Source organism: Tachypleus tridentatus, chromosome 6 (genome assembly GCF_004210375.1).
Source record: "Tachypleus tridentatus isolate NWPU-2018 chromosome 6, ASM421037v1, whole genome shotgun sequence".
NCBI lineage: Eukaryota > Metazoa > Arthropoda > Merostomata > Xiphosura > Limulidae > Tachypleus > Tachypleus tridentatus.
In genome coordinates, this window is record NC_134830.1 from 15,909,492 (window position 1) to 15,923,325 (window position 13,834).

A 13,834-nucleotide genomic window follows, 5' to 3' on the forward strand; every position below is an offset into this window, starting at 1 on the left:
CCATGATTATTCCAAACAGAACTAAAGTAACCTAGTTACCTATTATAATTACCATGATTATTCCAAACAGAACAAAAGTGATCTAGTTACCTATTATAATTACCATGATTATTCCAAACAGAACTAAAGTGATCTAGTTACCTATTATAATTACCATGATTATTCCAAACAGAACTAAAGTAACCTAGTTACCTATTATAATTACCATGATTATTCCAAACAGAACTAAAGTGATCTAGTTACCTATTATAATTACCATGATTATTCCAAACAGAACTAAAGTGATCTAGTTACCTATTATAATTACCATGATTATTCCAAACAGAACTAAAGTGATCTAGTTACCTATTATAATTACCATGATTATTCCAAACAGAACTAAAGTGATCTAGTTACCTATTATAATTACCATGATTATTCCAAACAGAACTAAAGTAACCTAGTTACCTATTATAATTACCATGATTATTCCAAACAGAACTAAAGTGATCTAGTTACCTATTATAATTACCATGATTATTCCAAACAGAACTAAAGTGATCTAGTTACCTATTATAATTACCATGATTATTCCAAACAGAACTAAAGTGATCTAGTTACCTATTATAATTACCATGATTATTCCAAACAGAACAAAAGTGATCTAGTTACCTATAATAATTACCATGATTATTCCAAACAGAACTGAAGTGAAATTGTTACCTATTATAATTACCATGATTATTCCAAACAGAATTAAGGTGAACCAGTTACCGATTATATTTGCCGTTTTCTTAATTTTGTTTGAAATGATAAGCTAGTTGTGGTTTATATTTACAGTGAACTAAAGCTTAGGTGATTATTACGTCTACGTATATTCATTTAAAAATGACAACGCATCTCACGTGTGTGTACGAAACATAATATATTGATTTCTTTATCTGTATTTTCTACTAAGTGACAGAATTTCAACCGACTTCTACAATTTTATTTTAGAGAATTATTACATTGAGGAAATACATAAACTAATTCATTTAGATTAGGGTTATTCATTATTTTCTTGTGTGAAGCCTCACCTTTTAAAAAAAAAGTGTAATTAGGTATCTTTCCCTACAAACAAATATATAATGATTTTTTATCGCGTCCTACAAATAAGATGTGCCAAAACAGTCAATGAAATCCGGTTAAATACAAAGTTCGCTGTAATCTTGGTTAGCGCGACTTTTTAGATTTAAATAAAGAATGTTATGAAAATATATTTACAACCGTGAGTGGGAGTTCTGCATCTTGAAGCTTGCTTAATTTCTATTTAAACTTAAGAAAATAAACTGATTTGTCACTGTATTATCTGAACGCTATGGTGGCGCCCCCAAAAATCTGAAATGCTTCATTCTCCCTGCGAGAAATCGTCATCCAAAACAAGAGCCATAAGTAATACATAAATAAAGTTGTTTGTAAACAAACATTTTCAGTTTTCATTATGATATCAATAACTGAATTTATTTGTTTTTCACAGTATTTTATTACTGTATTATCTAACACAACATTTAACAAGCTCACATTGTCCATTGTAAATAGATATTGAATTCTCTGTTCGTTGTTGGATATTATAAGCTAAAAGATGCAGCATTTTTAACGTATTAATTAACGATGTACTAAGACTATTAACTAAAAATGAATGTTTGTTCATGTCTGAGATTTAGTGAGGTTTTTTCTTTTTTTTTAACTAGAAAACAAATGAGACTGCTCTTCACCTTGCGGCAGATTCCGGACACGCTGAGGTTGTTAGAGATTTGTTAAAAGCAGGAGCCTCTTCGTCAGAAGAAAACGCTGTTAGTGTTTTAAAATAAACAAAATTATATTATAAAATGTTTTATTTTGCACCTACTAAACTAGTACATTTATGATGTCTTTTTAAAAGAAAGCATAAATATACATGTTTTATTATTATTGTTTCAAATAAGTGTTGTAATTGTTGTTTAAGAAGAGATGAACTTTGCGAAATTGTTATAGGAAATTACCGTCTCTGATATATAAGTTATTGTTCGTGAAAGTGTTATGCAGTAATATGTATGTTTAATCAACAGTTGGTTAACTAACGCAACTACAGTTTAATAACCAGAAAATGGGGTGACAAATTCGAACTATTTCCTGTAGAGTATTCTTTGGATTTCATCGTCCGTTTAAGGTTGCACTCCGGCTTGTGACATACAAACGTTGATATAATACTCACCTATTCCTCCACATACGTGTGAGTTTTAGAAACGAGGAGAAATAACAAGGAAGCAATAAAGGAAAAGTTATGAATAATTAATATATCAATGGAATAAAGTTGTCATGAATAGTGAGATTGAACGTTACATTATAACGCCCCCACGGCTGAAAGGGCGAGCGTGTTTGGTGCGACGGGGGGGGATTCGAACGCGCGAACCTCGGATTAGGAGTCGAGTGCCTTAACCACCTAGCCACCCGCGTTTAACAGGAGGTTTAGAAAATTATAGATCTTCTTGAGCTGGTGAAACAGGAAATAAGGGCACGAAAAATGGTTTTGTGTGAAAAAAGTTGGCTAAAAATGTACAAATTAGACAAAGGAAGGCTCGTATCTGATGATTACAAAATGGATGGATTATTAAATTCCGTTTTTTCTTCAGTTTTTACTGATGAAGATTTAAGCAGTATTCTTCATCCTCAACAATTGATGGATGGAAACAAGATGATCATATTGATTCTGAGCTTAAGAAAGAATTGGGAAATATAAAGAACGATAAAGCTCCTGAAGTAGTTAATGTTTCCTAAGGGTTTCAAAAGAGGTTAAGAATTAGATATATGAGCTACTTACTGCTATTTTTTGTCAGTCCTTTAATAGTAGGCAGGTACCAAGAATTGAAAATTGACTAATGTTACTGTTCTTTAGAAGGGATGCCATAAAAATTGCCACAATAACTATAGACCTATTAGTGTCACATCAGTTGTAAAACAATATCTGGAAAGTCTGATAAAAGATGATTTACAAAGTAATTTAATATAGTTTAAAATTATTTAGGATGACACACATGTATTTACCAAGAGACAATTATGCCTTACAAATCTTTTGACATTCTCTGAAAACTTTACTGCTTCTTTAGACGAGGGTAGTAGAGTATGTGTGATTATACTTGGATTTTCAGGAAGCATGTCACGAATTACCCCAGGTGTGGGGGATACATTTGCTAATTAGTTAGAAAAGAGCTGAATAAAAGAAAGCAGAGGGTTGTCATAATGCAGTTCAGTCAAACTCTCACAAGTGGTGTACCTCATGGCTCAGTCTTAGGACCTTTCTTCTTCTTGATTTACATCAATGACAGAGATGAAGGAATGGTCAATAAATAATTTAAATTCGCTGATGATATTAAGGTCTTGAGTGATGCTGACTGTAAAGAGGATGATGCTGCTTTACAAAAGAATTTAGATCATTTGGTGAGTTGGACAAATAAATGGGGGATGGGTTTTAATTATAATAAATGCATTACGTTATGTTCGGTACTAGGATTTATTTCCACGACCCGCAAGTTGCATGTCCCATGTCAGTCTATAATGTTTAATTTACTAGTGCAGTAAATATATATGTATATTATTTATTTTTGGCAAACACATATGAAAACGTACTTTAATCGTTTATGAACCAAGTTACTGTACTTTAATGTGTATTCTTAATTACAGAATTCAACGGAATTATTTGAAATTACGGATGAATTACATTTATGTACTTATGGTTTGATTTTACTGGAGAAAATGTTTGATATATTAAATTGAAGCATTTTATTCATAATTTGTTTGATATAGCTGTATTTACTTGACTAATATTATTTACAATTATCAGATTCTGCACGCCATTGAGCACAAGTTATAAATTTCTTTGCAGGCATCTGTTTAATATTCGAAATATTTTTGCATGCTTTCCGCAGGTTTGGACTGCTTCTAGTCGTAGTGTTGAATAACATAAATTGAATCGCATGAATATAGAAGTGTGTTTAATTAAGCCAATCATAAGCGTGTCTTTTTCTGTATGTTTGTACGTAACAGCAATCAAAGTTTAGTGGAGCATGGTAGCTTATATAATCCATCATAATAAGAAAAAAAAATACTAATATCTAATTGTGAAATTTGTTCAACTAGTTTAGGTACCTTGTATAAATACTTTGATAACCATTCATAGCACTTTACTTGTTTTTGTGTCAGTCTCGAATTCCTTTTTAAAATTGTAACCATTTTTTCCTCGTGTTCTTGTACAATATAAATTATTGGTGCTATTTTCATAGGATGGAAATACTCCACTTCACTTGGCAGCCAAACAAGGCCACCTGGGAGTATTGGAAGAATTAAAGACCGCAGTAAATTGGAAAAGTAAAAGCAAAAAGGCAAGTACATGTATGAAGAAAAGCAACATATTTGATAATATGAGCTTGAAAGCATACGTGACGGTGATATTATAGGTTTAATCATTATTAAACCCGTAAGAGTTGGCCCAGTACCCAAGTCGTCCTGTCTTCCGTTTTGTTGTATTTGACGTTTATAGGTGAAAATCTCCAGAATCCATTTTTAGTGTTTTTCAGAAAGTGTCAGTATTCAATTATGAAGTTAATAACTGGATATTTTCGCCTTATACAGTACTGTTTAATTAGTATACTTATTTATAAGCAGTATTTGTTAATGAATATCGTACAACTGCACTGAAAGTAGTATGAAGAACAGACTTTCAGAAAGACTCAAGATAAGGAACGACGATTTACCAATGTATAATAATATATCCCTATTAGAATAAATTATATTCAACAGCTATTCTAGTTACACATTCGTATAAGAATTACCCGTATTCAACATCCGATTCTAGTGCTACACCCATGTAAGAATCAACCCTATTTAACATCCGATTTTTTCTGGAACTACAGTCATATAAGAATTAATCCTAGCGAAATAAGATTGTACATGACAGGATGCAGTTTATTATGGGAAGCAGTTTTGCATTTAGTTTCTTTAGATAACAATTTTTTCATTGATTTTCTCAATTTTGAAATAATGATTTCTGGTTTTTAAAATTAAGCTTCTGTTTACTCTCGCTTATTATTAAGTGTGAATGTTCTACTAAATGATAAATGCATATACTGTTTGAAAATATTATTGTGTATTTTAGCGTTTAAGTATTGCAATGAAAGATGCTGACTTGTTTGGAGCTCGTTGACAAACTAACTAGTTAACTGAATTTTTCCTTATACTGATAGGCCTGGCATGTCCGAGCGCATAAGGCGTGCGACTCGTAATCCGAGGGTCGCGGGTTCGCGCTTGCGTCGCGCTAAACATGCTCGCCCTCCCAGCCGTGGGGGTGTATAACGTGACGGTCAATCCCACTATTCGTTGGTAAAAGAGTAGCCCAAGAGTTGGCGGTGGGTGGTGATGACTAGCTGCTTGGTCTTACAGCTATTTGCACAGATAGCCCTTAGCTTTTTTCCAAAACAAACAAACCTTATGATAATAGTATTGAAACAGTTTACTTGACTTGTTTTTTTATCTTGATGACTTATGGTCTTAAGTATTTGTTTGTCTTTATTCTGATCTAATAATACTAATTATTTTATATTTCTCATCTTAATAAAGTAGCCATAATTGATTCGTTCTTTATTTTTTTGAGAATTCGTCTAGTTAGATTTTCTTTTACATAGACTGGCCTCACGGCACTTCATGTTGCTGCTATACATGGACAAAGCGACTTTGTACGAGAGATGCTGACTCAAGTTCCTGCCGCCATTTTAAGCGACCCTCCTTCCGAAGACAACACTGTTTTAGATGATGTTAGTACCTATCTGTGTTACCTCGAACTTATAACACGTTTTGATTGCAACGTTTTAACAAAAACTACAACAGAATAAATAAAAAGAACTATATTTGAGGTTAAACTAATTTACTTTTTTAATGTGTGCATGAAATTGATTGTTAACTGTTCCACTCAGTACTTAATAAATTGTTTCCACATTTGAGATCAGTTAGGTCTTAACTTTAATTAATAAGCCTTCTTTCCTTTCAACCCTTTGCCCTGTAAAACTGTAAACTTAACATCCACCAGCAATTTAATTGAGATTAGCAAACAAAGAAACGTATAACTTTTGAGACCTTTCAATTTTACGAACTTAAAAAGAGCAATTAGCACCCGAAAAATTTATTTCTGTTACGATTAAAATACGAAAAAGCAGTAAAATGGAAGTTTTGAGTTTTTTTCGTTATTTTCTATAGGATGGCTATACACCGCTTCATCTGGCAGCTCAATTTGGAAGAGAGAATGTAGTTCGTATGTTGTTGAACAGTGATGGAGTGCGGACTGATACACCAACGACTGCAAAGGTAAAATGTTTGAAATGTAGCAAGTATTAGTACGCAATGATTGTTGTTACATCCTTAACACTCCAAGCCACAGTCACAATAAATATCATTGCCGTGCTAAACAAGGTTAAAACAGTTATAACACGTGGATACAACATTAAATGCAAGTGAAAAGAACATATACAATTAAATCCAATTAGGCTGGGCATTATTAGCAGAAATACCTTGAATATTTAATATATTATTGGGGGGGGGGAAGAGGGCCTGTACCAAGGTGTTAGAAGTTAGGTGTAAGGAACAAGGGTTGAAGGTAAGAGAGGTGAAAAGGGATCGGCTATTAGTCATTCTCTAAATAATAGTGGGGGTGTTACAATTATTAAAAATTGATTAAAGTGAACGACCGCCTTACAAACCGGATTGGAGATTACAAGACCCTCTTTCGGTATGAAACTTAAGATTCGATATACGGGAAACAGTTACAAAGTGGCCCGCCATAGCCAGGTGGTTAAGGTACTTGAATCGTAATCCGAGGGTCGCGGGTTCGAATCCCCGTCACACCAAACATGCTCGCCATCTCAGCAGTGGAGGCGTTATAATGTGACGATCAATCCCACTATTCGTTGGTAAACGAGTAGTCCAAGAGTTGGCGGTGAGTGGAGATGACTAGCTGCCTTCCCTCTAGTCTTACACTGCTAAATTAGGGACGACTAGCACAGATAGCCCTTTATTAGCTTTGCGCGAAATTCAAAACAAACCAAACCAGTTACAAAGTCACAAAGAAAATAATATAAAAGACGAAGAAAGAACAGAGGGAGATGTCAGTAACCGAATAAGGTAATATGCTGTCAATAAGAAATAGAAACCTATTTCTAAATGTATATGCCATTGATTACTGGTAAGAAACATCATTTTGTGATGTTTACATTGGTATGTGTCATATCTTGACAGGAATATACAACCTAAATAAAACTGATGGATATAAGAAGGGAAAGTAACGTGGAAGTATAGCCCCATAATAACGCAAAACCGAAAACCAAATTTTTCACGCTTACAACAGCAGTATAATTAATAGTGTTAAAGTAAGCGTACGTACATTGGGTACACGGCCTTCAAAACAACAATATTAAAGAGAATATTTGAAAAATATATAATAATAAAGTAAAAACCAGGTGTGGTTACTGCAATAGGTTTGTTCATTTTATTTTAATTTCGCGCAAAACTACACGAGGGCTATCAGCGCTAGACATCCCGAATTTTGCAATGTAAGACCAGAGGGAAAGCAGCTAGTTATCACCACCTGCTGTCAACTATTGGACTACTCTTTTATTAACGAATAGTGGGATTGATCTTCACATTATAACGTCTCACATGGTGAGCACATGTACGATGGGACTCCAGAATTGAGGAAGGGGTCTTTACTTTTGCAAGTGTCAAACTTCTCTATATAGAGGCCCGGCATGGCAAGGTGGGTTAAGGCGTTCGACTCGTAATCTGAGGGTCGCTGGTTCGAATCCCTGTTGCACCAAATATGCTCGCCCTTTCATGGGTCAAAGCGCACACTCCAAGCCTTTTTACAGCATTACAACCAAAATTTGATGAAACAACTTTATCATTAACGTATATGAATAAACTTTAGATCAAAAACATGGTTTGTAATTAGACTTTTAACATAAATTTTTGATATATTTTGTTTAATTTCAAAAGGCGTTTGTGTGTGTTTCCTTATAACAAACCCACATCGGACTGTCCGCTGACTCCACCGAGGGAAAAAATTCAAAAGGAAATATTAAATAAATTGTCAATCACGTGACACCTACTAACTCTAAGTTATCCGTTTTAGATCTTCTTTCCACCCTGTTATTATTTTTTATGTTTCAGGGGAATTACACACACATGTTAAATATCCTCAAACTACAAAGTATGTTAATAACTTCTAAGTTCTTGCTTTACGAGTATAAACCAGGAAGTAAACCCACATGCTATGTCATGTTATATCTACATAGACACAGAAAGCAAAAGTTACCTGGGGGCTAAAGTACAAGTAAGAATTGAAAATAGTAATTCTGTAAAGATCAGGGGTCTGACTACCAGACACTTTGGCATTTATAAACTTCAAAATGGGGCAGTTCCTAAAACATGTATATACAGTACGGCAGAATTGAAATTGTTAACAAGTCTACCTTCCCCTCACCAAGCGTAGATTTGAAGGAGCTAAAGTCCGTTTGTTCTTTTGGTTTGTGTATGTGTTTTTTTATAGCAAAGCCACATCGAGCTATCTGTTGAGTCCACTGAGGCGAATCGAACTTCTGATTTTAACGTTGTAAATCCGCAGACTAACCGCTGGGGACTTTTGGTTTGTGCCCTGTAAAATTATATTTTGGCTCTGTCTGTAAACCACGAAGTGAAATTGTACTACGTGTGAGCACGAGGTGAAAATTGGGTTTTGTGTGTGTAGGGTCGTCATAAGTAATGTTTTACCTACAATGAGCAGAAGTTTAAAAATATTTCATGTACCACACTTTTCACACAAATTTGTTTTGTTAAATTTAACACTATTATTGCCACACACTTACGTTAGAAAAAAAAAACAGTTGTTTCTATACACACACACACACACACACACACACATATATATATATATATATATAATTTGTAGGAAATTATTTCCAAATCTTTTGAAGCTTGTTTAACTTTTATCTATCGATTAACTGTAAATCTTCTGAACAGCAACTCTAGACTTCTTTTAAGCAATGCGCTGTAATTAACAGGTCCCCCGCTGGGACAGCAGCAGCTCTACGGGTTTACAATGTTAAAATCGGGGGTTCAATTCCTCTCAGTGATACAGAAAATATCCCGATATGGCTTTACACACACTGTAATTAATGGATAACATGTATATATATATATATATAATTTGTCATCACCACCTGCGGATTACGTGTTTGCTATATTTACGTTTCAAGTAGAAGAAAATAAATACATTTAACACGTGATTTACCACAATATTATAGTTATTCTAAACATATCTGTTGCATGACTTGATCATGTTGTGTTGTTCTCAAAAAAGATTTCTGCACGAGCATTAGATAGGTTTTATTTAACAGAAGGATCAAATATGAAATCTGAGGTAATCTGTGTCTGAAAATTTTACTGAGCTTTAAGCTTGTGTAAGAAAATAAGGAGACTTGGCAAGTTTATTAGAAAATTATTATATGTTTTTATTTATAACAAAGTAAAATAAAATGCAACAAACATTTACATAATCGTTTCTACAGATCTAGTACGTTGGTTGACGACTTTTTCTCTTGATACTAAATTCTGTCGAAACAAACCCTTGGATAGCAAAAGAAAATCTGAGAAAAGTAAATGCTTCGATTTTGGAAGAAAGCTCCTATTCTTTCTCTTGAAAGGCCATCATCTCGTGACTGGTCATTTTGTAACAACATTCTTCCGCTGTAAAATATAAATGTCATCTACTCGGCCAACAAAGGACGTTGCAGTCATTGACCCTTCTAACACTTAAGAAAAGTATGCTGCAGCATCCTCTCAAGCAAATTATGTATTATCTACTAAAGATAACAAAGGCAAACTTATGGGCTTTCTTGATCGCGTGTTTATTCTAAAAGCAGCTTAGTAACTTATCTAAAGTTTTAAAAACTCCTATGTTACTAAAAACTGAAAACATGTTTCTGCATATCATATTATAATAAAAAATATAATTATACATCTACTAGGGCAAAGTGAGGCCCGCCAATAAGGGGAACAAAGTGGCAACTGCCCTAGGCCTGGTCGAATTAAACCTAATTAGGCGTAACACCTGCAAAGCACTCTTAGGCTATGTCTTCGTTTAATCATTAAAAATACATTATTTTTGCCTTTTCTTTACTTATAGAAGCTTGCTACATAAATAATGATTGGAGTAATTATTAATTTATATTTTGGTTTTTCTTTATAGATTTAGTAGATATTTGTTGTTACTATATTATCGTTTTTACGGTTATACTGTGAACAACAAATTATTGCTGCTCTGATTTAACCTTGTTAATAAGCTGTCCTGATTCAGGATCTTATTTTCCAACAAGTTATTAAAAACGTTAAAAAGACACGAAAATGGGATCCGGTGAGGACGTTTGCTCCACGACCATTACCGTTTCTCGATGCTCCTGGACAAAGTAAATGGAAAGGATTTTCTTAAAGTTACCATACAAAAAAAAAGTTTCGAAAAAAAACAACTTCCCGCCATCACGGTTAGATTATCAAAGTATTGAAGTGGCTTCTTTTATATCTTTTCTCTACTGGGAACACGAGACAAAAATGAGTATCGTATGGTTCAGCAAAGTAGACTACATCATTCGATCAGATTTCTCAGCGTGAAAAAGGAAAATTTTCGGCGAGAATTTCATAATCGATGAATTTTGAAGTGATTCTAATGAAGAACCACATGTCCTATTACGTATTCTCTCTATTCTTAGACCAGGAAGTGTTGTTGTATTTTCAAAAATACCTTTTCTTTCTTTCTTGCTAGTGTAATACATCACTTTATACAGCTGAAATATGTTTTATTTAAATCTGTCAAGTAACAATGTTCGAATGCAGATGCACTCTTTTTCTTTCACTAGGAACATTTTTCTTTTAATTAATACAGTTTATTACGTCACATACGAGCGACGTATTATATAGATAATAATTGTTATGAATTTCGCGCAAAGCTACAGGAGGGCTATTTGCGCTAGCCGTCCCTAAGTAAGCAGAATAAGACTGGAGGGAAAGCAGCTAGTTGTCACTACCCACTGCCCAGCCATCTCTTGTGCTACTCTTTTAGCAATGAATAGTGGGATTCACTGTCACTTTATAACGTCCCCACGGCTGAAAGGGCGAGCAACGGGGATTTGAACTCGCGAGCCTCAGATTACGAGTCGAATTCCTTAATCACTTGGCTATGCTGGGCCTACTGCAATAGGAAGGTGGTTCGGAATTAGCGACAGAACCACGTGGGCTGAACTATATACTGCCAAACATGTGCGATTGAACTCCAAAATCTGGGAAGAGACTTCGCTGTCACAATATAATGCTGACTTTCTCCTACTTTTTCAGTCTATTCATTTGTATATTGAACTCTTTCTATCAATTAATATTTTTGCTCTTTTCTGTGCTTTAATACATATTGGAACACTATTTACACACCTGTATAAGTAACTATGGTCAGTTATTCTCTATAATTAATTGTAATTTAAACCCTTTTAACAATAAATAATGTACATTATTTGTACTCCTTTTAATGTACTTTCTTGCTTTTGAAATAAGAAAAGTGTTAAGAATTATTTTTAAGTACAAAATCCCACAAGGAGCTGGCTGTGCAGTGTCCACTGCAAGAATCTGTTATGTTACGCATTTGACGTATCTCGGACGAGTCTCTGATTTATGTTACGTACATAACGTATTAAGATTTCAAATAGCCAGAAATTTTAACTTGAATTTAGAAGTTGATTGAATGTCAATATGTATCAAGTCTATATTTGCCAACAATTCTGATACACACAATTCTTTCTTAATACACACATATTTTAATACACAAAAAACATACTATTTATAATAACGATTATTACATATAATTATTTATATACAAAAATATTACAAACTCGCAAACAATATTCAATCTTTTATCTGATCTAGAACTGAATATTTTACCAACGGTCCAGGTCCATCACGAGCAAATTAATTTTATGTTGATACATCAATACACTTCACTTGGCGGGGATACTAGCTAGCTCTATTTTTCATACGTGAGCTCATTCCAACAACAATATCTGATGTCCTTATAGAAATACAAACGTCCGAAGTTAAATCGCTTAACTTTCTAGTGCTCGAAATCTATAAACGTTCAAATATCTCTAGTTTTATGATTAATAAGCGTTTGTCACAATTATACAGGGTGTTCGGAAAGTCACTGTGCAGTTTTGAAAGCAGCGATAACAGCATTCATTCAGTCTATTTCATGCCAGCAACTGATAGCGGTGTTTAGAAACAAAATAAGAAGGATCCAAGCCTGTATTGATGTCAACAGGGGTAACTTTCAACATTGTTTGTAATTGTCATTCATATTTACCTCCTGTATTCTATATTGAAACATGTCTGTTAATAAATAAATAAGTGCACAGTGACTTTCTGAACACCCTGTAGCTTCTGAGGCTTATAATATACTGACTGTAGCGACCAAACAATATTCTAAAACTATCTATTGGCGCGAAGATTTATAATCTTGGCAACAATATTCAAGATACGCTAGTGGCTAATGCTTTCGTAAAACATATATTGTTGATTTGTACTCTCGAAAATCTTCTCTAAATGTAGAGAACAAGTGGAACTTGCGCAATACACATTTGAACAGTGTACGTGACACGCATTAAAATGAAATGAATATACCTATTAAAATAAATGTATAACAATAAAACCGTTACAAATCTGACCTTATATTTCAATATTATAAGCATACAAACTTACCGCTGATTAACTTGGGAAGCAAAGTTGAAAATTATAGTTTTACATATATAGATATCGTTGTTTAAAAGAATAGAAGTGATTAGATATCAAATTTAGTCAGTATGTAATAAGTAAATATCGAGTTTCTTCAGCTAAGAATAGTTCTTTTACCTAGCCAGGATTAATTTGTGTCTGAACCTTTTAAGTATGTTTTGTATGTGTTTAAAGACTGAAATATTTAAATATAATGTTTTTTATTTAGAGACACCAAAGTATACAATAAACCGTGTTCAACACGTATGATCTTGTGTGGTCATATATATGGAAAGAAACTAAACAAAAAACAAAAAACCTTTTGAATAAACGAAATCGGATTCACGGAAGATAAGACATAAGCAACCTTAAATAGATACATTTGATATATTATTAGCCTGATAGGGTGAGATCTGAAAGAAACCTTTATCCCCAAGAGACTGACCATACAGCGCATCCTCTTGAATATTCATTTTTTTGACATTGACAAAAGTAGTTTTACACAAAATGCTATAAAATAATAACTCTAGAGAGCTGAAAAAATAACAATGATTGTTACTTTATTTGGAATTAGAGGGAGCCACAGAAATGAGTGTCTATATTGAAAATCTGATAACATTGAAATGTTTCTTATTATACAGGGTGTTCGGAAAGTCACTGTGCAGTTTTGTCTGTTAGTAAATATATAGGTGCACAGTGACTTTCCGAACACCCTGTACAAGTCCTGACGACGCCACAATGGAGCAGAAACATAGGTTCAAAATCATCTGCAAAATAAAAGTTTTTTTAAATCTTATTTATAGTGACATCAAATTTAATAAATAAAACCTTTGAACATCTTGTAGTATCAAATTAACTTTCCCCTTGCTGCCAGAAGCTTTTCATTTGATTTCGAGGAATTATTAAAATGACATGAGAAATTCCCATCTTTAGAAAACTAGGAATGCATAAAACCAGCTAATGCCAACGAGCTTAAAAGTAACTAATTGCT

The 13,834-nt window shown here is 33.6% G+C and overlaps 1 protein-coding gene across 1 annotated transcript in view; it reads left to right on the plus strand.

Annotated features, from left to right (window-relative positions):
* Positions 1-13,834, plus strand: part of nompC (no mechanoreceptor potential C) — a 105,415-nt gene that overhangs the window by 62,603 nt on the left and 28,978 nt on the right. The window contains exons 20-23 of the mRNA XM_076503434.1: positions 1,710-1,811; positions 4,278-4,376; positions 5,676-5,804; positions 6,244-6,351. Of these exons, the coding sequence (XP_076359549.1) occupies positions 1,710-1,811; positions 4,278-4,376; positions 5,676-5,804; positions 6,244-6,351 (438 nt within the window). The remainder of the gene's footprint in view (positions 1-1,709; positions 1,812-4,277; positions 4,377-5,675; positions 5,805-6,243; positions 6,352-13,834) is intronic.